The 25,766-nt window shown below is 39.5% G+C and overlaps 2 protein-coding genes across 2 annotated transcripts in view; both read left to right on the forward strand.

Annotated features, from left to right (window-relative positions):
- The window catches only part of niban2a (niban apoptosis regulator 2a), a 28,893-nt gene extending 15,413 nt beyond the window's left edge, over window positions 1-13,480 (forward strand). Inside the window, exons 6-14 of the mRNA XM_085925377.1 lie at window positions 5,165-5,280; window positions 6,616-6,720; window positions 6,812-6,974; window positions 7,777-7,964; window positions 8,051-8,206; window positions 8,400-8,513; window positions 9,385-9,492; window positions 10,307-10,418; window positions 11,458-13,480. Of these exons, the coding sequence (XP_085781503.1) occupies window positions 5,165-5,280; window positions 6,616-6,720; window positions 6,812-6,974; window positions 7,777-7,964; window positions 8,051-8,206; window positions 8,400-8,513; window positions 9,385-9,492; window positions 10,307-10,418; window positions 11,458-12,326 (1,931 nt within the window). The 3' untranslated portion in view covers window positions 12,327-13,480. The remainder of the gene's footprint in view (window positions 1-5,164; window positions 5,281-6,615; window positions 6,721-6,811; window positions 6,975-7,776; window positions 7,965-8,050; window positions 8,207-8,399; window positions 8,514-9,384; window positions 9,493-10,306; window positions 10,419-11,457) is intronic.
- A 1,306-nt stretch (window positions 13,481-14,786) lies between these two features.
- Window positions 14,787-25,168, forward strand: taf1c (TATA-box binding protein associated factor, RNA polymerase I subunit C). The gene is made up of 15 exons (XM_085925511.1): window positions 14,787-15,257; window positions 15,668-15,779; window positions 16,894-16,943; window positions 17,016-17,111; window positions 18,184-18,251; window positions 18,339-18,586; window positions 19,091-19,222; window positions 19,293-19,410; window positions 19,471-19,542; window positions 19,657-19,792; window positions 20,710-20,838; window positions 21,341-21,530; window positions 21,613-21,750; window positions 22,327-23,642; window positions 24,704-25,168. Exons 1-15 carry the CDS (start codon window positions 15,141-15,143, stop codon window positions 24,851-24,853), a joined length of 3,072 nt encoding a protein of 1,023 aa, XP_085781637.1. The 5' UTR covers window positions 14,787-15,140; the 3' UTR covers window positions 24,854-25,168.
- The last annotated feature ends 598 nt before the right edge of the window (window positions 25,169-25,766 follow it).

Consider the following 25,766-nt stretch of genomic DNA (forward strand, 5'->3'; position numbering starts at 1 on the left):
CTAAGCTCTAGCCGTGTAGTCTCAGTTGTCACACACATTCATTTTGTAGCAAAACATTGGGCACAGAGTGAATTCTTCATAGGGAATCAATTAACTGCTACAAATGACATGAGTAAGTAAAAACAGTTTATGCAGGGCAGTTGTCAGCTGAATACAAAAAACGATTGGGATACTTAATGAGTTAAAAATAACTCAAATACACTAGAGGCCTTAATGATTTGCACAGTTTCATGTAAATCATTTCTGCTCATCAGTGACCTCATCGCCCAGAAAGCTGGGGTTTATGTGTCACTATGAATGTACACCGCAGAATTAAACCATGAGCTGACCTAAATGTGCGCCTTGGCAGTAGGCTCATGATAGAGAGCACATACAAGTACCAAAAAAAGGATTTTGAATTTAGCATATTGTACAAATCATTAAAATGGGGCTTTCTGAATTATCAGGAAGAAAAGGGCAGATTGTAAAAAGGTTGAACTGAGTTTGCCCTATATTGTATTAAAAAAACGTTTTTGCATATATAAACGGCACTTATGTAACTACATATGTTAAGTACGGTATGTTTTGGAGACCTCATTTACTCATGCGTTACGTTGCAAACCTTTAAATATGACTTTGCTCTGAGACCATCATGAAATATAGTTTGGTCTCCACTCTGATGAACCAGGGTCTCATATTTGCAGTTAGAGGCACCTATGAGTTCCCACGGGCCTCCAGAACACCATCAATCACAGCCAACTCTCCTCCCCCTTCAGCTATTTAAATATACTTGCTTTCCTTGTGGCTTTGCATACAGATATCAGAATATATGTAAAGCATTTTAAGGTACAGTATTTGTATAAAGACCACTGCATCTCAGCTACATCGAGACCACTGCATCTCAGCAACATCGAGACACAATTTTGGTATCCCTCTGTTAATGAAATAAAAAGATTCAATGGCCACTAAAATACCAAACGGATAATAATCAAATGGATAATTATTCCCAAATATTTATTTTGAGTTGACCCTTAAGTGGGCATTGCGTGATATAAACAACTGTTGTGGAGGCTAGCTTGACTTGGCTGGCTTGAGCGCAGTCCAGCGTGTATCACACGAGACCCTTCCCTGCATAGGCCGACAGTTGTGGGGTGGTGTGGTGGTGGTGGCGGCGGCTTGGGCAGCCATTTTGCTGTATGCAAATTATTAAAAAAAAAATTAAGACTGGAATTTGCCACAATTCATATTGACAAAACGTCAAAGAGAATTTCCTTTGAATGTATGATATACTGTGTATATACTAAAACGGGAGCTTTTTGGCAAGGCACAACAAATTCTGTGTTCACAGACATAAAAATGAAAAATACAAAGAAAAAAAAAACATTGTCCTTACTGTAAAACATGGAGGAGGCTCAGTTATGTTCTGGGTTTTAGGTCTTCCAACAGAATATTAATCCAAAACACACAACTAATAACATACAAGAATGACTACCAGCAAGACATTAGACTTTTCTCAAGTGGCCGTCTATAAGCCATAAATTATTTTGGACATCTTTGGAAGGTGTCTAAACATGCTGTCTGGAAACATCTGAAGCAGTTTGTTTTGGTTGTGGGTTTTTCATTCCCTAAGATAGGGGTACCAAGAATTTTGTCCACGTTTGTACAGCATATGGGATAGGTTCATATTTTATGTACCGTATTTTTCGCTCCATAAGGCGCATTTCATATATAGGGCGCACCAGATTAAAAGGCGCATAAAATGGAAGCTATACTGCAACAAACTGAGGTTGACTCAGGTTGCGGTATGTATCCACTAGCCAATAACCAATGAGCCCTCCGTAAAACATTACATTTCTCAAACTATCTCCTATAAAAGTGATCGGAACAGACTAAAGTTCGATCCAACACATTGGTACTGCTTACTTATGTTTCCCTTCCATATTGATCAGTAAATTTACTCGAAACATTAACGGAGCAGCCTATTTTGAAATGAAATAGCCTAGTGCGTATAGCAGCTATCATTATAGCATTAGCCACCCGCAAACTCCCATGAGCCTTAGCTCGCAGACTCCCATGAGCCTCAGCAGTGGCATGGCGGCCCCCTTTAAACAATCACGTTTCTCAAATAAATCTCCCATAAAAGTGATCGGAACCGACGAAAGACTGGTTTAAACACATTGGTGCTGCTTATTTATGATTCCATTGGATATTGATCCGTAAACGTACTTGAAAACATTAACGGAACAGGCTTTTTTGAAATGAAATAGCCTCGCAGGTACAACAGCTATTCAGTGACGCCCCCCGACCACGGTTGCCGTAATGCTGGGAAGCGATGTGACCTTGTAATTTACTAGTCGTACTAAAACGTACTGAAACATTTTGGCAGAGCGCTGTGTACAACCAGTAAGGATCAACAAATTCATCAATTGATCCATATATAAGGCGCTCTGCATTATAAGGTGCACTGTGGTTTTTGGAGTAAATTTTAAGTTTTTAAGTGTGCGGAAAATACGTTATAGATCATTTTTAGACTCATGAGGTATTATATGAACCATTTGATAAAACATGAAGGACATGAGACCTAGATGATCACAATTACTGACCCGTGATCTATGGTATTATTGCAGTATAGTACAGAAGTGTACTATACTATATAAGAGGTCCTCAAAATCATATGGTTGATTTATTTGCCTACACTTGAAGAGATAAATATCAGAAACACCTCTATGAACACAAAAAATATATCGAATAATGTAATGGTAAAGTTTATCAAACTAAGTTTCTCATGCATGTACAAGTACTTTAAAGCCTTGAATTGATTGTTTAGATAATCTTAGATAAGCTTAGATAAGGCTGTTGCCTGGTGACTTTGAAGGCCTGGGAATTTTTTGTTAAATAGATCAAATAGAGTGCAGTGAGCCCGGCAAGTAGGGAAATACTTCCAAATTTATGCCGTGGTAAGTGCTGCCACATGTTCTAAATATACATAGTGTACACACAGTCACTGCAGAGGAACTGCATAGTCTAGTGGTTAAACCGCTTGGCATGGGGACCAAAAAGATTATTAGATATAAAAAGACATGGCTTGTCGGGAATAAGGAAAAACGCAGGAGTGGGATTAAAGAATCCTACGTCAATACTTGTGATAATCCATCGTCAAACATAATTATGAACCAAAACATAACCAAAGATAACATTTAATTTTTTTTTTTTTATTGCAGCTTGTTAAACCAATCAAACTTTATAAAGACTGAGCTAAAACAGGTTTGACCTGTACCTGTGCATCGCGTACCTCACAGCTTGGATATCGTCTTACTTTGTCACAAAGCAATAAATTGGGCTTTCATAAAGTCAACTGTGGCGCATGTTTCCTTAAATTAGAGCGAAACTTCAAATGTTTCTGTTTTCTCTTTTTGCCTCAACTTCACACATCATCAGCTATTTTCCCAGGTTCAGAAAGTCAAGTAGGGCAACACTTGTGTTTGGCTGTTGTGATTGTGTTGTGTTGGGCTGCAGTGCTTTTCAATTATTTTCAATTATTACGCCCCACCCCAAATTTTGCTGGTATGGCGAGGTGTAAACCTGACAACACGTCTGATTTATTCTTCTAAGTCTCAGACTAGCATCTACATCTACTACTGCCAGGACAATCGAGGGCACCGCCGACAGCTCTTCGCTTTGGCCCGGACATCCACTTTTTGATTTCCATATTATGCATTTTATGTGCCCTCTTTGCATCCATTGCAGCCTGGTGATCCTGAAAGGGGGATCCTTCCATCTGTGGTCCCTTCTCAAGGTTTCTCATTTTTTCCCTGGTAGGGTTTTTTTGAGTTTTTCCTTGCCCTTTTGGGAGCCCAAGATCAGGGGATGCTTTGAGAATAATTGTCAATTGTTTGTCTATGTGAAGCCCTTTGAGACTTCTTGTGATTTAGGGCTATACAAATAAACTTGACTTGACATGTAAAATGTACCCAAGACCATCGTCCTCTGGCCCCTTTCACCCATCACTGCAAAATTATCAGGGAGGGGCAACTTCCTGTCTGGCTCACACTGCCCACTCCTACCAACAATTCCTTACTCACTTCCTGACTTTGTCAGCCTCCTCTGAGTCAAAGACCTGGAATCACAACACTGGCTTGTTCATAGTTTGAGGTAAAGTTTTAAGTGACAAGTGACAAAACAGAATCATTAGAGCACTTTGCCAAAAATAAAAACATTACATCTTCTTACATGAGATCTTATTTAAAGAGAATCATTTCAATAAAGGTGAACTACTAATCACAAAGTAATTATCAATGTCTGGCTCCGGGTTTTATATCCTGTGGTCATGATGGCTTTGTTGTTGGTTTTTTACGTTAAAGCCTGTACAATCTCACATAACCACATGACAGTAAGTAACTTCCTAAAAATACAGCACTCTTGTTGTTTTAGCACAACTCCTGACGTTCCTGTCGCTTGGGTGGTTGTGTCAGTAACCATGTGACTTCTGTCAAACAAAAAATGAATCTTCCTCTTTTAAGGAATATGGCAGACATTTGTTTGTTTTGACTCTTGAGAAACAAAGCTTCATATTTTTCATCTCTTATAGAAAATTCTACAAATGGCCAGGTACTAAATGCAATTCACAGCCAGAATGCAATTATAGACATTCTCTCACACTTTACTTTTTATTCATCTTTTCAAGAAGTAAGGTGGTTGCATAAGTGTGCACACCCTTTTATACCTGGGACCTGACTGTTCAGAATTAACTAATCTGCTGTCTCTCAACTGACGTTAATTGGGAGATGAGCTTTTTTAATTGGTTTTTGTCTTTGTTTTTTTTTCCCCAGCATTTTTTATTTTTTTTTGGGCATGAATGAATGAAACAAAGATTTAATGTTTTGGCCATTTTGCATAAAGACAATGTTTACCACAGATACATTGATTCCAGTTGTTTATTTGTACTTTCTCCTCTATAAAGTTAAAATGAAATAAATAATTTAAATTTTTCATGTCCCAAAAACCTGATGTTTAAACAGGGGGCTGCAGTTAATAGTCACAACTGGAAATCATCAATGCAATCACACGAAAGGAATCATATTATCTATATTAGTATGACTGTGATGATATTTAGTTTTTGGCTTCTTGTATTGGTTGATGCAATTTTCTTCACATACCCTACTACCCTCTTCCCTACCATACTCAGGTCTGCCCGAAGACTGCACTGTTCAGACGCCAGCCTTTACTGACAGTGTGAGACTTCATAGACAAGCCAAAGGACATTATGGGACCTGGGACATGATGTGTGGAACTCCTCCACAGGTTGGGCGCGCTCTCTCTTTCTACTTGGATGACCTAACCCTGCGCTTGGCTGGCTTTTCATTGTTCATTCTGCCTTTCTCTTAAAGGGCTTAAACACGTACATTACCAAAGTTTGAAAACTGTATGCTAGGTTCACTGAATAGAAAATAGAAGGATTTGTAAGTTACACTGCAATCACTCTTACTGAAGCCAGATTTTTCTTCTTTCGCCTAGAAGAAATGCAATCACTGTCGCAAATGTTGAAAAAAAAATCATGAAATAAATTGCTCGCATTTTACCTCACCCAAGTCTTAATTGATACCAAATGCCATTTCTCAACCTATCACCCTCGCCCCTGGCCTTGTTTGCCTCAAATGACACATAAAACTGTATTAAAATATAAATACAAATGTTTTGGCCATACAAAAAAAAGAAGGCATTTTCTTCTTCATGTGCTCACCTACTTCAGTAATAATAGTAAGACAAGAATGCATGAACACATGGCTGTAGAAGGTATCTGATTTAACAGCATGTAAAAGGTCACACGCATACTATTGAGTGGGTCTCTCTTTTCAATGAGTTCCTTTCAGTTTTCTAAGAGAGCTCCTGAATCACCCTGTGTCACCTTTCCTTTGCTTATTGCATGTTCTGTGGCTTTAAGTAATGCTGTGTTTTAAGTTTTACTATGTGCTGCTGATGACTGTACAGGTTTAGAAAAGATTGTGTGTCCTACCAAACACACTGTATGTACTGTTTCTTGTCACCCAAACAAACTTTTTCAAATTTTCCTGCTTGTTAAGATTTTCTTAGTTTTTAAGTTTTGGTAAGTAACAAATTTAGTTTAGTGCTTTTGAGTAGGCATGTTAATGCCACACAAATACTTTTTGTCATACAAATCAGTATTACAGTCTATGAAAATACAACATTTGTTTTATAATGACTTACTCAAATCAACTTGTCTGTTCTTCAACCGTTTCTTTTGTGACAAAATGTGATCAATACGCAAAAGGCTTCAGATCCACGTTCAGGCGTTTTGATTAAATATTCTGCACATCAATTAGTTCTCTCAACATGCTACTGTTCAGTTCTCTGACATTATAAAAGGCAAATATTAATAGAAAATGGGTGAGCAAACAAGGTAAACATAAGGTAATATTATAAACAAGTTAATATTTCACTTTGGCCATTGTTCTTTTTTGAATATATAACATTATTTGCCAATACACACACACACACACACATCTCAAGCCAAACAAAAAACGCCTGGAAGGCTATCTTCAAAATGATTCCTGTAATTGAAACATTTGGGTGATTCAGCCATCATCACTTAACCCTAAATGTTTGTCCTATGTCCAGATTCTGGCAAATCTAGTGATGGAAGGTCTCCATCCTGAACTGAGAAATGCAATTGGTCCTCGTCTGAAAGGAAAGATGCAACAAAGGCAGAGAGATTGGATGTTTGTGAGTTCCCGTGAGATTATTACAATGTTGCGCAACCACAATGAAAGAGTGATAACATTGCTTATTATTGTCATAATAATGTTTTTTGTAGATCTCTGATGCAGTTTACAGGCAAGTTTTGGCCCAGACCACCAATGAGTATGATACTCTTCTTGACACCTGTAATGCTCAGAAGGTTCAGCTGGACACCAGGCTGAGAACTGACATGGACCAGGTCATAACATCTAAAGAACATGTCAGCAGTAAGATTCGAGGTAACTCAATTCACTGACCCCACCCCCAATCCTTTCTATAATTTCACATGCTGTTTTTTTTTTTTAATGACAAAACAACATACTCGACTAGTATAATGATATAAATCAGTTGGTGCTAACTAACTATGCTGTGTAACCTGACCTGACCAGGCTCTAGTTAATGCTTCATTGGCTGTTGTCATGTGTGGAAGATGACGTGGTGGATTTCTTGCATCAATGATCATGAGCACGCTGAGATGCCTAGTCTGCAGACTGGAAAAGAATACGTTTTTAAGTGATATCATTTGGACCTGAGCAAAACACAGACAGTGGGAGTTTAATGCAACGTAACAAAAATGTCTGCCTTTTTCCCCACTTGAGAGGCATTAGTAATTGGAGAGCGTCGCTGTTGAGCGGAATTCTTAGATCTACCAAAGCCACTACTTTTCAGGAAATCAACATAAAACCCGATCTTGATTCAAAACACCACCCCATAATGATTAAATTGGTACAATCACTTCACATCCAAATCAGCCATCCCGTCGAGACCCCGATCAATAGGGGTTACGCAATTTTCACAGACGTTTTCAAAGGTCTCGGAGCCATGACCGAAGCAATACGTGTATGAAACAATATATAAAACAATTTATAAACTTTGTCAGTGTTATATTCCAGATTGAATTTGAAAATCTTGAAGCTTTAGCATTTGTCACACCATAGAGTTAAATGACACAAAGAAAACTACTAACCTGTTCACGTGGCCTTATTCATGTAAGCAAATGATGTTGACTTATTTTCCTGTGTGTGGCGTGGTTATGTGCAGCCCTGGTGTTACCCAAAGCTGAGTCTCTCCTGAAAAGGAGTGTCCAACCTTACATCAACTCCATCTTAGAGGCCCTTATGGAGCCTACCAGCCGAGGGTTTGCTGAGGTCAGGGATGTTTTCTTCAGGGAGGTGGTGGATATCAGCAAGAACTTGTTAAATGGAGGAGACAAAGAAAGACTGGGAGAGGTTAGTCATGATTTGGTCAGGGCACATTTGTTGCTTTTATGTCATGCCACCCTGCTCTGTCATGCTGTGTCTATATTTCTTCTTAGCATATGGAGAGGCTCTCTATGCTTGCCTTCCACCCAGTCAAAATGAAGAGTTGCTATGACAACGTGGAGGAGCTAAACCTGGAGGGACTACAGCAAAGGTTCGAAGTGTCGAGCCCGTCTGTGTTTGTCAGCAGGGCTCAAATCCTCATGAGGGAGGTGAGAATCCAAGCTGCCTTTCACCATGGAATGTTCACAGCTTGTCAATACCTAGTCAATACAGCGTCAGTGTGGCTGACAGTGGCCAACCTGTTGGTTGGCTGAGAAAATCTTCACCGTTGCCTCTTGAGTGACATTTGCATGACATTTTAAACCACTGAAATACTTGTGGGGTTTTTTCCTGTTTTAACAGCAAATGGACAATGCAGTACACACCTTTGAGCAGCTGCTGCAACAGTCTTTAGCTGGCCAGGGAGAAAATGACATGTGCAAAATCATCCAAGGTTGTCAGGACAGGGTGCTCAAGGTAAACTGACACGAACGAAAACAGACATCCTACAGCAGGCATGTCCAAAGTCCGGCCCGCGGGCCAATTGCGGCCCGTGGTCAAATTTCATCAGGCCCGCAGCCTCTGTGATAAAATCTTTAGTATGTGGCCCGCCGCCATTGTTGACCAGCGCTTTAATACACACGTACCAAAGCTATTTTATATTTATGCCGCAGAAATGTAATCTCGCGCGACCCGGCGTGATTTCACAGCGAGAACATGACTCCAGCTGTCCTGCTATGCGGAGCATGCGCAAGTCAAATGCGGAAATAAACCCGTTGTAAAAAGGGTACGCGCGAACCGGCTGCGTGAACCTTGTGTGAAATGTTTATGAGGCGAAAATAATTTTAAACTCATGTCAATTTAAGGTATTTCATACAGTTTGTTCAATGTTATCGTATTTTACTTATAACTCCTGTTTAAAATGTTCATGAGGCGAAAATAATTTTAAACTTATGTAAATTTAAGGTATTTCATACAGTTTGTTCAATGTTATCGGACTCTTCAGATATGAATGAAAGGCAGAATTTGTGTTTTTAGAGTTGTTCACATCTGCCTGAGTGGCTTATATTTGGTTATTTTGTCATTTAAAAAATAAAGACAATTGGGAGAATGAAATTTGTTTTATAACAGTGTTTATTTGGATGAAATTGTAGTTGAAAAAAAATGTCCGAAAAAAACTACTGGCCGCCGGGCCCCTTCACTTTATCAAATCTGGCCCTCCTTGCAAAAAGTTTGGACACCCCTGTCGTACAGTGTAACAGATTGTTGAAAAAGAGCTTTCATTCTAATGAGCTGCATTGGGAAGAAAAAGATGGTAAAGCAGTCTGTTACTCGTCTCTCCCTACAGAAGTATGATTACGACAGCAGCACAGTACGCAAGAAGTTCTTCAGAGAGGCTCTGCTCCAGATCATAATCCCCTACATGCTGCAGCAGCTCGCACCGTCTTGCGCTCCCGTAAATACTGCACTCTATTTTTACAATGGATTGTCTTTCTGTTTTGCTTGTTGTATATTATCAAGAGTGCCGTGACTCAACTGCTACATCCTCAAGTCAATTAAATTTGATTAATGTAGCACCAATTCAGTTATGATGCCGACAGGCTTCTAAAATGATTTCACACAGCAATTTCATAGTTTTTCTACTTCTGAAATAGTTGTATTACATTTAATCGTGTTGATGGTGACAGCCATAGGAGAGATAACTCAAAGATCTGCCTTTTATGAGGCCTCAATCACTTTAAGGTTTAATGCTGCTAATCATCTATAGCTTTACAGATAGCTTTTCTTCAAATTAAATGCTTTATCAATACCATTTCTTCAAATTGAATTCAAGATTTGATAGTGCAGTTAAACCAGCATTGAGACAATCATATTTACTATAATGTACTATACGGCAGTGGTTCACACGTAGCCTCACAGTTGGTGTTGGGTTCAATTCCGTCTCCGGCCTTTCTGTGTGGAGTTTGCTTGTTGCCCCCCGTGCTTGCGTCCGTTTCCTCCGGGTTTCCTCCCGCATCCTAATCCCGATTGACAACACCAAATTACCCGTAGGTGTGAGTGTGAAGGCAGATGATTCTTCGTCTACGTATGTGTGCGCTGCGATTGGGTGATGTGATGTGCAGCCCAAAGTAAGACTTGACTGGACTGGAATGGACTAGTAATAGTGAGACAAATAATGAATGGTCCCAATGGACTATATTAAACACAGCAAGCTTTTATTGAATGATGCTGAAATTAAATAGAAGAATCTGTGTCCACTTTCTTACCAGGAGCTTCCACGTTTTAAAGAGCTCATCTTTGCGGATTTCTCCCCTTTCCTTCTTGTGGAAAATATATTTGAGGAGGTGGTGCTGCAGTCTGTCACGAAGGACATAATGATGGGTAAGGAATAAGGAAAGAAGACATATAATATGTAGTTGTAGTTAGGAAAATCACCAAATGACTTGCTGGATTTACACTACAGGTCAAAATTCCCAGTTCTTCATTTCAAATGACATGTTTTCAAAATTTCGCCGTTACATCCACTGAAAACATTCATCATCCGGAAACCTAAGATTACATATTAGCAACACTGGGCATTAAGAACATGGAAGTAAACAATAATAAGAATATAGATATTGACTTTATATATTAAATGCTAAAGATTTCATGATTTTGTTTAACACAGTCACAATTTTTTTTACAATTCAATGATACCTATTTTTTTATTATTATTTAATATCTAATTTACTATAATTATATTTTAATGTGAAAGTTTTTGCTTTGATTTAGATTATCAGAGTATTTTTATTGTATGCAAACGCAGATGGCAGTATATTACTACAAAGAGTCTTGCATTTTATTAGGGCTGAACAATGATCAGTCAGTCACTCACTCACTTTATTTCATTTATATATTATTTATGTATCCATGTCATGTTTTATGAAACAAAAATTGATAAAGCCACAAATTTGTTTGCATTATTGTAATCTGACTCATGATTTACTAATTTTAGTGAACACCACACTTGTTAGACTTGTGTGACGTCATAATGAAGTCAGTGTATCTTAATTCATGGTTCATTTGTCTTTATTTTACAATAAGCCTAACCTGTAAAACCAGTTTATGTATTGTAAAGCTGGTATTCTTTATTAGAATACTGATTCATTAATTGGTTTTGTTTGTTAAAAAAATACAAGGCAAATTGGCGTTGAAGAATTAATCGTATATTGAATCAAATTATTAAGAGTAATACAATTATTTGTCAAAATCGTTCAGCCTTGTCACATTGGCAGATATCCGACATCTATCCGATTTTTATTTGCTTTAAAAAAAAAAAAAAAAAACAACATTGTGAATTGATACACTTGAAGTGTAAATCCAGCCTTAAAGACTTGCCATGAATGTTATTTGTGACTGTGCATTCTTTTCCTATGTATAGCTGTGAAGGAGGCTGCTGTCCAGAGGAGGCACAATCTCTACAGGGACAGTATTGTAATGACCAACAGTGACCCTGACCTCCATGCTCTTGGCGAAAATCCTCCAGTGGACTGGGCCACCAAATTTGGCAACGGTCAACCAGAGGTTTCTCTAAGTGGTAGTGGTGATTCTGACAGAGATTCCGGTAAAAGACGCAAGCAAGTCGTGTCCATGATCCAGCTCGATGGAGTACCTCTACCCTATGAGTCCTGTTTGGAAGTTCCAGGGGTGGAACTTATCCCTGAAGAAGATACCTTACAGTCCAATGATACAGAGGAGCAGGCGCAGGGCAATGAGTGCCAGGAGCCAAAATCTCCAGATAGTGTGGAAGAAATCAGAGATCTGATCAATCCAGTGATGGAAGTGGTACTACCAGAAGAAACCAAAAGCGACGTGTCCAACAGGTCAGTGCCAACATTGAGCCCCATCACACTGGAGGATGGAGTGCATGGGGAGATGAGCCAAGTCACTCCTGAAGTGGAGGATGTCCCCTTAGAATCTCCACAAGAGAAGAAATCACCACAGTCAATGCTCCAGCAGTTGGTAGGAAATAAGAAACAGGAAGACGATAAGGAGGAAGCGGCGATTAAGAGTGCTATTAACGAAATAGAATTAGCAGTACAGGAAGGTGACGGCGAACAAACTATGGAGGTTTGCACGGCTAAAGCTGATCTGTCACCGGAGCTACCATTGGCCACTGACTCCACTCCAAACGATCATCCTCAGTCTGTCAAAAAGAGCCCAAATAGCAAGGACAGTCTCATTGAAACTGTAGAAGTGGATGTAGTTTTAGCGGAGGAAGACCACCCAACCGCAACACCCACTTTGTGAGAGACCAAGGTGTGTTGTATATGGACTCCCTTTGTATCTTTTTCTTGTTTGATGTTGCACACCTCAACACCAATGATCTCATCCTTTGATGGAAATTCTCTGAGATGATTGGTTTTTATGGATGCAGTAATCCCCACGGAAGCTTCCTTCATCTTTTGTGTATGGCAGTTGAATGCACCGTATGGTGTTGTTGGTTTTTGGTTCTTTAAAATAACGATCTGAACCCTGCTGATAATATTCCAGGCCAAAAAAAAGCACCATTGGGTCCAATGCGAGACTATCTAAAACATTAAGTGTTAACCAATTTCCCAATCACGTGTTTACAGTAGTCAATCGATCTTCCTTGACAGCAGGGGGAGCCACAGCTATAATCCTTTGTATGTGTTTTGGCTACTACAGTTTTCCAAACTATTTTTGCAAGTGTTTGCATATTTATAATATAGTCTTTACTTAATGCGTGTTTTAAATGATTGCTTTCATAGTACTGGCATAATTTATGGGAGTTTTTAAATATTGTCGACTGCATGAACGTGAACATTATTGGCTTTTACATATCTCCATCTTCACTATAATGGATTCAACTTTGCCAGTGTCTTCTTCAGCACATTTCCTTTTTTCATTCACTGGACTCAAAGGTTCAGTTTGCTCAACTCAAATAGGCCTTGTGAACCATGAATTTTTTACCTATTTGTCACACGGAGATTGGGATGAGTTATCACAAATTGCAAATTACTTACTGCAGAAAAAGCTTTGTGAATTGAATAATTCAGAGACATTGAGAAACCATGACACATTGACAAGAAACACAGTTAGTGTTTACACTTTTTACAGCTATCATAGAGGTCAAATATTCCATTGTTAAAAGTTTGTGATCTGTTTTTATCTTAAATGCTGAGAAGAGAGTTGCAGATCCTTCTCTCTCTTTTATATTGCTTATTCTTTATTGTGACTTCACCTCTTGCATCATGGCACGTTTGTCAGAACATCTTTGTTGCTAGCATTTACATTGTTGAACTATATAATGCTTTCAATGGAGGGGCACTGACAACTCATTTATTTATTCCTGTACCTATGTGGTTCTGCTTTTCCAGATCTTGTCATCATGAAATATGTACAAACAATTATTGATTAATAAAGGTATTTCCTGAACTCTGCTTTATTGTTCCATTATTTTTAGCACAACAAAGAGTCTCTATTTTGAGAATTCTGATTGCCATGAAGTTCTCACCTTCTATTTGAGCAGACTTTGAGTTTATGCATCAATGATAATTCTATTCTAGGATGTACCTTTTGATTGAGATGCTGAACTCCTTTCTTTTACTACAGTGAGAAGTTCATAGTTTAGTTTTGAAAATAGTTAACCGGCCTCGGGATGACAATAGTTTGGGATTTTCTACTATACTACTATACTATACTAGGATTTTGTATTCAGCCTTTCATGTTCATGTGGATCAATAAAATGAAATAAAAAAAATTGTGTTGGATATCCCCCATTCTTCTTCAACAGTTATTTTTTGTTACTTTGCCTTGCTAATAACACTTCAAATTGTTCTTGAGATGCATTAAGACATTTCATTAAAGAGTTGTTTATTCGATTAGGGTTTTCTTTGGAAAACGTGCACAATTTTTTATTTTTTTTGCATGTTGCTTTGTTTGCTGGGCAACAACATGAATCGTCCCACGGTCCTTCGCTAGGGGGCGTCCAGGACCTCTCTCAAATGACATCATCATGACGTAGCAGGAAGTAAAGATTCAAGGATTTTTATTCGCCATGGTTGAGCGTGCCAAACAAGGAATTTGACTTCGGTACATCACAGCCTCTGCTCAACATTTAGGTGACTAAAAACACTCAGGACGTGTGAAAAATGACAAATATTCTCACTCAAAACATCTCCTGATCGACTGAAAGCGACGACAACAAAACCGCGCTTGGTTTAAGCATGCAAACAGAAGCGTATCGCCTTCCATTGGGCTGCAACTGGTATTGCAGTATACCTCCAGGAACGGTCCACCCCCTCTCCTTGTGAAAATAATCGTGCTGTTACCATGTGGTGAGAGAAAATCACTGCAATTGATAGGGAAGGGTATGTGAATTTGTATTAAAGTAACTTAACAGAATCCTGAAGTAACGTCATCAACAACTGTTTTTCTTTTAAAATATGTATATACTCGATTTTAAACATGCATGATCATTGGTCATTATTGGATTACATTCTCCCTATATTATAGTGCTGTTTATAGTAAAATTGTGTATATTACAGTGGACTACAATAATATACATCAGCCTGTCATTGCATTAGATAATTAAAAAGAAACCTTTTTCATTTTATTTTTATTCATTTTTGTTGCACCGTGTATGAACATACCCGATTAGGGTGACCAGACGTCGAACCACTAGAAACAGCGTTGTCATGGTTAATGCTTTTATTGTATCAGCCACACGTATACTTCCGGTACTTTAGTCATTTCTTTGGAAATGTTACCGGAAGTAGACCACTCTAAAACCTTGGAAAATACAAACTTGATTGTTCTATTCACACACGTGCTGACCATGTAATGCTGAACCATATGCTACAAGTTTTGACTGATTGGAAACGGTTCTTTTTTTTCTTATCTAGTTTAATTTAGTGACTGATTTTTGTGACAATTCGATCAGGGAACAAGAAGCCACTTTTATGTAACCCGAGCTGCAACCAAAAAGGCTAGCATTAGCCGAATTTGATGTAGCAACGTTCAGACTTGATCTTTTGCACAGCGTGGGACCTGTCACCATTCACATTCAGGACATCTCGCAAATCGGCTAATGCAAAGAGAATGGATTATAGCTTCCCAAAGCAGCTGTTCCCCTCATTTTACAACAATGGACCACCAGGCTCCACGCAGAAACCATGTGCTGGAATTTGGGGCAGTTACGATCAGGTCCAACCTCAGGTTTGTGAATGCATCGAACAATTATGTTGGGTTCAATTAATTCTAAACGCAGTGTAAGATTTGCTCCAGAGATAATTGTCACTGCGTCTTTTAAGGACATTTGTCTTAATAGTTTTGATTTTTGTCAGGGAACTGTGAGGGTCGGTGAAAAACATGACGTATCGCAATGTCACTTGTTGTGGTACTCATGAAATTTGAACTATTTGAAGAAGACTTTTAAAAGAAAGTCGAACTACACATTTTTTAAAAGGAAAAAAAAACGTCGTCAGTACAGTAAATACTTAAAGTACAGATAACTGACTTTGACTTTAAACTGAAAACGGACAATACAATCACGAGGTATTTTCACGTCACTTCGAACCACAGGTTGTCTGTTACACCAAAAAATAAAAAGTACATTTTGGTTTCAGGGTGGATCTGATCCGTCAAGCAACTGGACCTTTACATCGAAACATCAGGTGAAGGGGGAGATATGGCGTCAGACAGAACCGGCACCAATTCCCCTCTTCAAACCAAACAACTGTAAGTGACCTTACAACTGGTATCTACACACGTGGACAAATGTGTTGATACCCTTCTGTTACTGTATTAAAACCCCACAGTATCAATTAAAAATACTTGTGTTAGTAATGCTATTCTGACCGTAGCAAGTAAAATTGACTTGTGACCATTTGCGCCCCCATCTGGTTGCTTTATTAAGCACCTGGCACACTTCATTAAACTAACCACCACATGACCTTGTTGATTACAATGTAAATAAAATCTTACTGTCTACTAATTAACTCACTAACAACTTCAACATCAACGGCCTTTTTAGGTGATTTTCATTCATTAAATAAGTCTTCCACTGAACTTTATGACAAGCCATTCAATCTTGTGTAACTACAAACGTGTTTTTAATCTCGGCATTTTGTTCATAGCTGGGTGCAGATAAAGAAATTCCCGCGAGCCACTGACCACACTCGCTAGTGGTATTAAATTGCTTAGTATACAAATGTACAGTGACCAGCTTGAATCTGGTATGCAATTTAATCTTTCTAATTTGTGTGTACACCATTGATGTAGCATAGCAGGCACTTTTGATATGGTTAAAGTGTGAGGCAATCACAGGTGTATGTCACACGAGTGTATTTTAAACAGAATCAACTTCAGATCAAGTTTTTTTGCACCAGAGTCTGACTGACTTGATTGTATCTGCTGATACCAAGGCCTCATCAGATACCGCTGCAATGCATTATTAAGAAGGAAAAATAGGTGCATCGAAATAGTTTCAATTTATTTGCATGAAAATATCCTCACTGTTCAGAGGTGCGAATCAGGCTCCAGCCTTTCTGTGCGGCAGTTGCATGTTCTCCCCGTGCTTGAATGAGTGATTTTCTCCGAGTGTCCTTACACGTCACAAAAACATGCGTGGTAGCCCAATTGACAACTCCAACTTTGCCCTTCAACTGGCTGACAACCAGTTCAGGTTGTACCCCGCCTGCTGCCCAAAGACTGCTGGTATTGGCTCCCTCGTGGGTAGAAGCGTTCCGGGAGATAAATGAATGAGTGAAACTAGTCTTTTCCTGTATCGGGCAAATGTATTGAATTACCAAATCATTTGTTCAAATCGTGTTTGTTTTTATCAAATTTCCAGCTTTCATTTGGTCCTCAACTCCTCCAGATCCGCACGACTTCACAGAGCATGTGAGTCTGATCTTGGATCATGCTTGTTTGTTCTGAATTTTTTATTTTATTTTTTAAATATGTTCTTTCTAGATGCAAAACTTCTACTCCGATCATTACCAAGACGCCTTTGGGTGCATCAGTGAAGTTCTCGGGGACAATTTCTATTTTAAATATGGAATGAAAAAGGTGGGTTTGCTTTTATTGGAAAAAAAAAAACTGTTAATGGGAAAAAAATAATCCATTTCCCATCACTGACAAAATTAAGTACCTTTGATTGAGTCACAATCTACAGTACACGATCTACAGTTTTAAAAAAATAATAGTGTTTAGAGAGTGCTGTGCAGATGCCCTCACGCGGGGGCACGTCAGCCAGCCATCACCTTTTTTGTGGACTAAATTCCAAAATCTGTAAAGTTGTTTTGCGGCTTCCGTAATATACAGGCGTAATATGTAGACCCGATGAACTGTTACATCACGTTTTATGTAGATCAGGGCAAAAAAAAAATATTTAGAGGACTGTACGTAACACGTTGAGCACGTACCTCCGCCGCCATTGATAAATAAATTCTATTGTTTGTGCAAAGAAAACAGCATTAGGAATGGCATAAACATGGCATGCATGCACCCTATATTGGGGTCCGTCCTATGTGTGGATTAAATACAGAAAAGACCCCGGAATTGAGTCTGCACCTTTTAACCTGAAGCACCTTATCGTGCGGAAAATACGGCAGTTATAAGTCAAGCAGTTATTATAAATTGAAATAACCTATATATAAAAAAATAATAATTCAGCACTCTTGCTTTTCCTCCTACGGATGGAATGACCATCTTGGAAACATGACTGCAATAGCATAAAACAAGGTAAAAAATGAACTAGGATCGTCAGCTGAAGACAGAAATCACTGTAAGATGTCAACATCTCTGTTGACAATTCTACCATACATAAAACATTCAACAAGAATGTTCATGGGTGAACACCAAGAAGGAAGCCGTTGCTCTCTTAAAGAAACCAAAACGACCTGCGTGTTTGAAGTTTGCTTTAAAGCACTGCGATGTTCTACACTGTATTCAACCACGGTTCATCAATATGATGGAAATGTTGTTGTGCTCACCAAGAACTGGTAAAAGCTGAGTGTCTGATGAGCCTTCTGTTGAGTGCTGTGCTTGGCGTCAACTCTTGTCTAATTGTGTGTTTGCTTGAAGGGAAGAAAATAAGTGATGGACTTAGTATTGTGTTGCGCATGTGTGTGAATTCCAGCGTCAACGCAGAGATGCAGTTCACACATGGAAGATCAAACGGTTCCTTGACAAGCTAAATTTGCCAATGTAAGTGCCACACTGTATAGGCATTCCAAATGCAAACACTTGTGAATGTCTGACTGTTGTTTTATGACATTTCTTATCACTTCTCAGATGTCACAAGTCGTGTTCCTCCAGCTCACTGCAGGCGTACAGTGCTTTAATGTCAGATGTCGTGCATACTGTCCCGCCAGAGCTCCTGGGTTCTCTGTTGTACGAGGAACTGACGGAGCAGAGAGACCGCCGGCTGTTCTACGAAGGAGCCACAGGGGGCGCACTCAACTTCATCCCCTTCTCACAAAGTGAACACACTCAAAATGGCTGCCTTCTCTTTCCTGGGAACCAAGGAATGGACCGCCTCAGTATCCTTCAGCAAAACAATGTCTTAATTCAATTTGATGGCAAAATTGCATTTTGTCGGATTTAAACTTGCCAGACTTATTCTGTAATGTTTTGATGTTTCTCATGCAATTTGGGTGCAACCTCGAATGTTTTTGCATTAGGCCACGCCATGCAAAAATCTTTGTCACATCAACTTAACTTTTTAACAGCATAACCAAATATACATATAAACACGCCTTTTTTTATTTTTTTTTAAACATTCAATCACTTAATTTGATCATAGAAAGGAAAGCCAAAAGTGGGTTGTGACGAACAGGGCTCGAGTAATGTTTGTTCCATTTGTTCTATTTTTGTGTACTCAGAAAAGGCTTAGCCTATTTGACTGTTCTTGCAAATGAAAAGCTCAGACACTGACAGAACCATTAATGTTTTCAATTGACACTTGATGGCTCCAATCGGTGTTATAACTCAACCCAACAAAATGCTCGAACTGTGTTCTGATCATCCTTAAAGCAGTACCTCAGACTTTCACAGAGTTGAGTGGGAACACCACCAAGACAAATGTTTTTCATTGAACTCCAGCAAAAGGAAACCGTTCCACTTCCAACTGAAAGGCCCCATCCGGCAGATTAGCTCGGCATCTTTGTTCAACGTTTGTAAGGCAGAAAACCAATTTCAGTCATCGGCATGTCACAGAAGCACCGTTTGATACCTCTTTGTGTGTAGGTTGTGTTTCTGCGCGGTCAGATCGTTTGTGTGGCTTTTGGAGATTTAGTGAGCGGGAAGAACCACATTTGTTGCAAGTTGTTAACACCAGAGAGGTTTCCACTTGTGTTACTGTCAGGTAAGTTACCAAAATGCAATACAGCCTAAAGGGTCTCAATTAAGTTGTTCTTGTTGTTAGTCCTCACATTCTAGGTGAAGTTTTGGTGGCAAGTGAAAGTGGAACAGTAAACCTGTGGACTGTTGGCAAAGGGTAAGAGCATTTTTTTTTTTGCAAAATTCTTCATAGAGAAGAGACTGGTGTTGTTCAGGCTTAAAAAAAAAAAATTGTGGCTAGATTTTCTTTTTGTTTCTCACCTTATGTCAGGATCCAAAAGGTTTGGAAAGACATCAGCAACCTTTACTTCAATGCTGAGTCATCATGGCGATGGTGTGAATTCTCTGCCCATCCTCGGGTGATCGTCTACGCTGACAGGACTGGTGCAGAACTCTGCGATATCAGGGTGAGATCAAACAACACAAAACATTTTTAAATACATGTAACACGGCACACTTTGGTAACGGCATCATATTATTTAAAAAAGGGAGTATCCAAAGGGTTTAGGTTATGGTTTTGCTCTGTTCTGTAATACTCTATTTACTGCATCCTAATATGGCCCCATGATCATTTCAGAATTCACGCAACTATTGTCATTATTTGTACATTGTTGGATTTTGCTACGTCGATACTCATGTTGGAAAAGCAAGAATTAAGTGGCTCTGAAATGTGTCGCATATACAGTAGTCCCTCGCCACTTTGCGGTTCGTTTATCACATCTTCACTGCATTGCGGGGTTTTTCCAGCCCCCCAAAAAAAGGTTGTTATAATAAGAGTTCTGAAAACATATTTGCAGTGTTGTACTTTGTTATAAAAGAAGTTGTTATAATAAAAGACTTCTGAAAACATATTTACCGTATTGTACCGTGTTATAAAAAGTTATCATAAGAGTCCTAAAATCCTATTTACAGTATGTATACTTTAGCTACATATACATCTACAAAATGTGCATAGCGCTGCTATGGTAACTTGTGACCACTAGAGGTCCCTGTTTAACTATGGTTAACAACAGAATATCACATCTAAATGTTGCACACACGCACACGTATATTTACATCTTCAATATGTATACATTTTCTGTCTTTTATTTATACTATTAATGTATTATTTACATGTTTGAAACTATTAGTTAGTGTAATAATAACATGCAGTTAAATGGTTTCATATACGTTTATTGACAGACACAAAATGATGAGGGTGACCCTACTTCGCGGTTTTCACTTATTGCAGGGTGGTTTTCGAAACCAATTATCTACGATAAACAAGGGATTACTGTACTACTCTTTCAATGAACTTGTTTTGTTTCTCTCCACGTTTCTCCAGGTGTGTCCTGCCTCCAATCGCACACTGTTTCGTATCAGCAACACTGCAGACTGTAGAAGTGGAGAGAGGCTTATCCTCAGTAAATATCTGGCAGATGTTCACCCTTTTCACCATCTTGTCAACACTCAGGTACAGCAATGAATACTCAATTTTAGCCACCACTTCAGATTGAAGATGTTTGGATGCCGTTGGTTCATGATTTAGCCTGAGAGAAAATTTGGTTTTCTCCCTAGAGGCGTTTTGGTCATGTTATGTCTAGTCCCAAAGATGGAGTGACCTGTTTTTGCTTTTCTTCCCCCCCCCCCTTTTTTTGCTCTTCAACAAACTATTGACTGTATCACTCTTTTTATCCTCAAGCAACTTTTGATTGTACTGTGTGACCAATTATCATCCTTTTATTTTTCCCCTGGTAAAACTTTAGTCATGGTTGGGACTTTGTCTCCCTTTAACCACACACTTTAAACGTATCAATTATTTACATAATCAAAGAGGCTGCAGGTTGCCTGAATTCAATTGTACTTGCTATATATTGTCTAATAATCACTACATATATGTCATATATGTATTGTTACATTTATATTGTGTGACATTCAATTTATTAAGGCTACATGTCATTCCATTTCACTCTTAGTACTCAACCTACATTATGGACGAGCGATTTCCCTGCTTACCAGTGCTGAAGATGGATCACATGATGCAATTCCCACCAGTGTTCTGTCATGTCCTTCCTGGTGGATCCTCATCCCGGAGCGGAGCAAGAACCACTAAAGTTTTACTGGGTTCACAGTGCTCTCAGGAAATCACACAGCTGCAGTATTCAGGTTTGTGACGACTGGGGATTGTCCATCATTTTTAGGTCAATTCCCGAGCTGCTTAACAATCTACACGTGTTTGCAACTTCAGGTGGCAGAGCAGGAGCATGCATCAGTATGGGTCCTCCTCAGGCACTCCTACGGCCTTGTGATAGCCTCCAACACCTTCCCGTCCAGATCCCGCACCGTATGGACATAGCATCTAACCGACTGTCCTCACCATCTGCAGGTAATTGGTGTAAATAATTAATCCATTCGTAAAATTGTTGTCTGTTAATTTTGTGGAATCATTTTTAAACAATCTTTATTCATTTTTATTTGGTTTTATCAAATTACAGCAAAGCTGTCTTAAAAACAATTTTGTTTTGCTTTTAGACAGGAAAATACACTCATTGTGTATAATGTGAATTTCTTCAATTCACATTTTACACAATGCGAGTTTAAGAAATCAAAACTATTGACCCGGTATGAAAATCAAATTTTCATTTTTTGTCAACATTTTGTCTAATTTTGCAAGGAATACCCTTGCAAAAAAAAAAAAAAAAAGGTCCAAAGTTAGAAAGTTGGGCCTTCAGTTAAGTCGGTCATTCCTAAAGGAAAGAAAAAAAAGAATAAGAGCCTCAGGTCAGAGGGACTGTGTTTGTTTTATGTTTGCAATTAACAAGACTGTCTGAACAATCAAAAACAATTGCAACAGATTTTAATTGGATCAGAAACATCTTGAATGAAATGAAATAGTGGCTCTGATAAGCCCTTAGCAATTTTGGTCCCGTTAAAACTCAACATTTTGTTTTCACATTTTTAGGTCTAACCTGTATCCAAAAGAGTGCAAGAGATGGAAGTAATGATTGCATTTATGTGCTACAATTGACTGAAGCGGGCGATATTTTCTATCAGACCCTTGAACATGAGCATCTAGATGCCTCTTTAGCCCCAGCCACAGAGGATGAAGCCCAACCTAGAAAAACCTCCCCAAAAAAACAACTTCCAGTATTGGAAAATTCCTCCGAAGCAGTCTCTGAAACATCCAGCGATGAGGATATAATCGAGCCAACTCAGGGCATAATGCTTCACACATTTGTGACCAAAACGCCAAAGAAACAACTTCAATTGGACAATTCGGACAACAGTTCTGAGGATTCAGAGACACGAGGGAAAGGACAAAAGTTGAAAAGGTTGAACCTCCAGATACATGTCAATGATGATCCAGGACTGAATGCAGAAAATGAAAATGGGACCAGTTTGGCAGCCAATGATTCAGAGCAGCCAAGCAGGAATCAGGAGACGTGCCCTAACTTTACTCATGCTAATCTACCTGACTGTCAGACTTTTGTAAAACTCAGTCAAGATGCTCTCAGCATGTGGAAACGCTGGCTACAAAAACTAATGCACAGAAGCCACAAAAATAAGGACCGTATGCGCTGCCCTCACCAAACGACATGCGATCCCAGTAGTCTCTTAAGTCTTTCCTGCAACCAAATGAGAGAACAGTCTCAAGATGACCACGTAACGCTCATGAGACATCAGTTGAGTGTGTGCATGTCCGACCCTTCCCTGCTGGTGAGAAGCGCCGCCACCTCCGAGCCTCGGGAAGTGGTGCCGTTTCCAGACCAGGTGGACACGGGAGCGTGGGTTGACGATCTCAGTCGACGTCTGACCCTGGCCTGGCAAGGCGAGGAAAATTGGCGAGCCTGGTGGAAAGATCGGCTGGGGCTGAATAGGGAAGAAAAGATGAATGCTCTCAGGAGGAAGAGGAGGAGGCAAAAGGAGGCAAGGATCCGATCCGGCGGGCGACGGCTAGCACTCTCTGAAAGCTTCACTTCATCAGTCGCATACCAGTCAGAGCTGGATGATTTCTCCGACTGGACGGGCTGGTCCTCTGCCGCAAGCCAAGGGGTGGGGTCAGACTCTGAAAGGGTGGAGAGCGAATTATCGCAGTCTGAGGGCACGATAGGAAGTGAAGCGCTAATAACCAAGACACCCATCACTGCGATCAATGAGCCCACATTTTCTACTCCAATCGTCTCATCAAGAACGGCTCAACTGGACTCCACACCGTCCAGCCAGAGGAGAAGCAAACGCCCCGCAGAGGACTACCTCAGCTTTCTGTTTGGATCGCAGGTACCTGTATTTTTCACTACTGGTTTCAAACTGGATCATTGTGTTTTTCCCCCAAACCCTCAGTGTTGGTTGCGCTTGTACACTCATCAAATAGACCAATGGTTCTCAACTGTTGTCTCTTGGGGACATGCATTTTCACTGCATCGTCTCAAACCCAGTTCCTCCATTTCACATGATCTTTGGGGTCAAGAATTTTGAAATTCTCTTAAGACTTGTAAATCATTTCAAATCAAAATTGGAGCCACAAAATGTATTTACGGCCAACAAAATCGGGATCCACGACCAAACTGCGTTAGACAGAAAGTCACCTGGAATCGAAGCTCGTAAAATCGAGGTTCAGCTGTACAATAAAAATGTTTAGAAATCATCTCTGACAACACATGTACACTGTATTATTATCTTTTCAAAATGTGTTTGTGTTTGACATTTGGAGCCTGAATGTCCCTCATGACGATCGCTGAGGCTGAGCTGCACAGTATTTGTATTTGGAGTAAATTGGTGGCTAAAGGGGGGGGGTTCTCTTGGTTCACTTTTATTTCCTTATTTAAATTTGTTTCAGAACATTTTGTACAGTACGTGGAAAAAAACCTGGATGTTTTTCAAGTGTTAAACTGGATTCGCTACTGTAGTGAGGAAACAAGCTTTGAGAGCCATGTTAAATCACAATTACCGTATTTTCCAGATTATAAACGGCTACTTTTTGCACAAGCTTTGAACCCTGGGGCTTGGAGTCCGGTGAGGCGTCTCTGTAGATTTTCATGATTTTTGTGATTTCTAACATAGTGAAAGGGTTGTAGACCGCTGGTTATGCGCCACCACTTTGCTGGGCGGACGGTTATGTGACCAGATTAGGGTAACCAAACGTTCTCTTTTTCCCCGGACATGTCCTACTTTTGAGAAAAATGTCAAGGGGGAAATTTCAAATTTGTCCTGGATTTTGTTCGATTGCAGTCGCGCACACCAGCAGCCATATCCTCCTCACCTGAAAAGATGTATCTTCTTTTGGACAAAAAGAATGCGATACATTCTGTACATTCTAATCATTCCTGCTGTGCTTGCAGGACGATCCCGCTCAACACGACAACTACTTTGACGCAGAGCAGCAGTCACTCGGACCACCTTTGGCTCACTCCTCCCAGTCCCTCTCCCAGAGTTCTCTGGGGCGCCTGTTGTCACAACCAAAGAAAAAGAAGGCACGGATGGGATTTTAGTTTGTCCATCAGCCCATGATCAAAATGCAGTATTGACTACATCCATTTTTACTCTTCTATTCCCCTTGTTCAACAAAATCAAGTCATTACATCTGTCATGGATTCAGTTCACCTCACACCTGCAGCCTCAAACAATTTGACTTTATGGACGGGGTGTTTCTGTTCCTTAAACACTTCAGTTTTACAACTTAAAGACCTCAAGATAATTCATGATTAAAAAGGTACGCAGATTGGATCTTACCTTGAAAATGTATCATCTTCACTTTTCAACTCACGCGCACATGCTGTTTGCAATCATTAAAGTGTCTAATTTCATTCTATCAATTGTCTAAGAAAATCTGTAACCTTTTTTTTACAAAAGTGTGTCAGCTTGTTGGGTTTGCCAGAGTTTTGGAGTGACTAAATGCATAACTTCTCATCTCCATGGCAACACCTTGACTTCTCTTATGGCATGCGGCAGGAGGTACTTCAAATTCATTCTCCAAACAAATTTAACATCATAGCAATTTTCTCTTCTACTACAGATCATGGCTGGAGACCGTTTCTGCGTTGTAGTCACGTTTCCACAAAAGTATAGCAGAAACTGATCTGAATTGTGTAGGGTTGTGTGGCTAAAATAAAGGGATAACCGGGGTTACAATATGTGCATAAATGTTTGATTACTTTTGCTCTGCACTTTCTGCCTATTAATTAGTTCTGTTACAATCACCTCCTCCCCTTCACTTTTAGCACGTGTGCTGAACGCCATATTACACATTCAGTCATAGCAACCAGCTTGTAGCTTTAAGTAAAGGAACATTACAGAAAACAAGTAATGGAAGTTGCTATATTACCCTCTATGCCCTTTTAAGTATGAATGTGTTTTTATATTTAGGGGTTTTTAACTTGTCAATTTGCATTGTATAGCAGAACT

The sequence above is a fragment of the Syngnathus leptorhynchus genome, chromosome 12 (genome assembly GCF_054491065.1).
Source record: "Syngnathus leptorhynchus isolate UIUO chromosome 12, UIUO_Slep, whole genome shotgun sequence".
In the NCBI taxonomy this organism is placed as follows: Eukaryota; Metazoa; Chordata; class Actinopteri; order Syngnathiformes; family Syngnathidae; genus Syngnathus; species Syngnathus leptorhynchus.

Coding starts and splice junctions, on each gene's coding strand:
- taf1c (XM_085925511.1), top strand. CDS start 15,141: ATGGATTATAGCTTCCCAAAGCAGCTGTTCCCCTCATTTTACAACAAT. Junction 18,252..18,338: donor GACAAGCTAAATTTGCCAAT/GTAAGTGCCACA, acceptor ATCACTTCTCAG/ATGTCACAAGTCGTGTTCCT. Junction 19,543..19,656: donor CTGTGGACTGTTGGCAAAGG/GTAAGAGCATTT, acceptor ACCTTATGTCAG/GATCCAAAAGGTTTGGAAAG.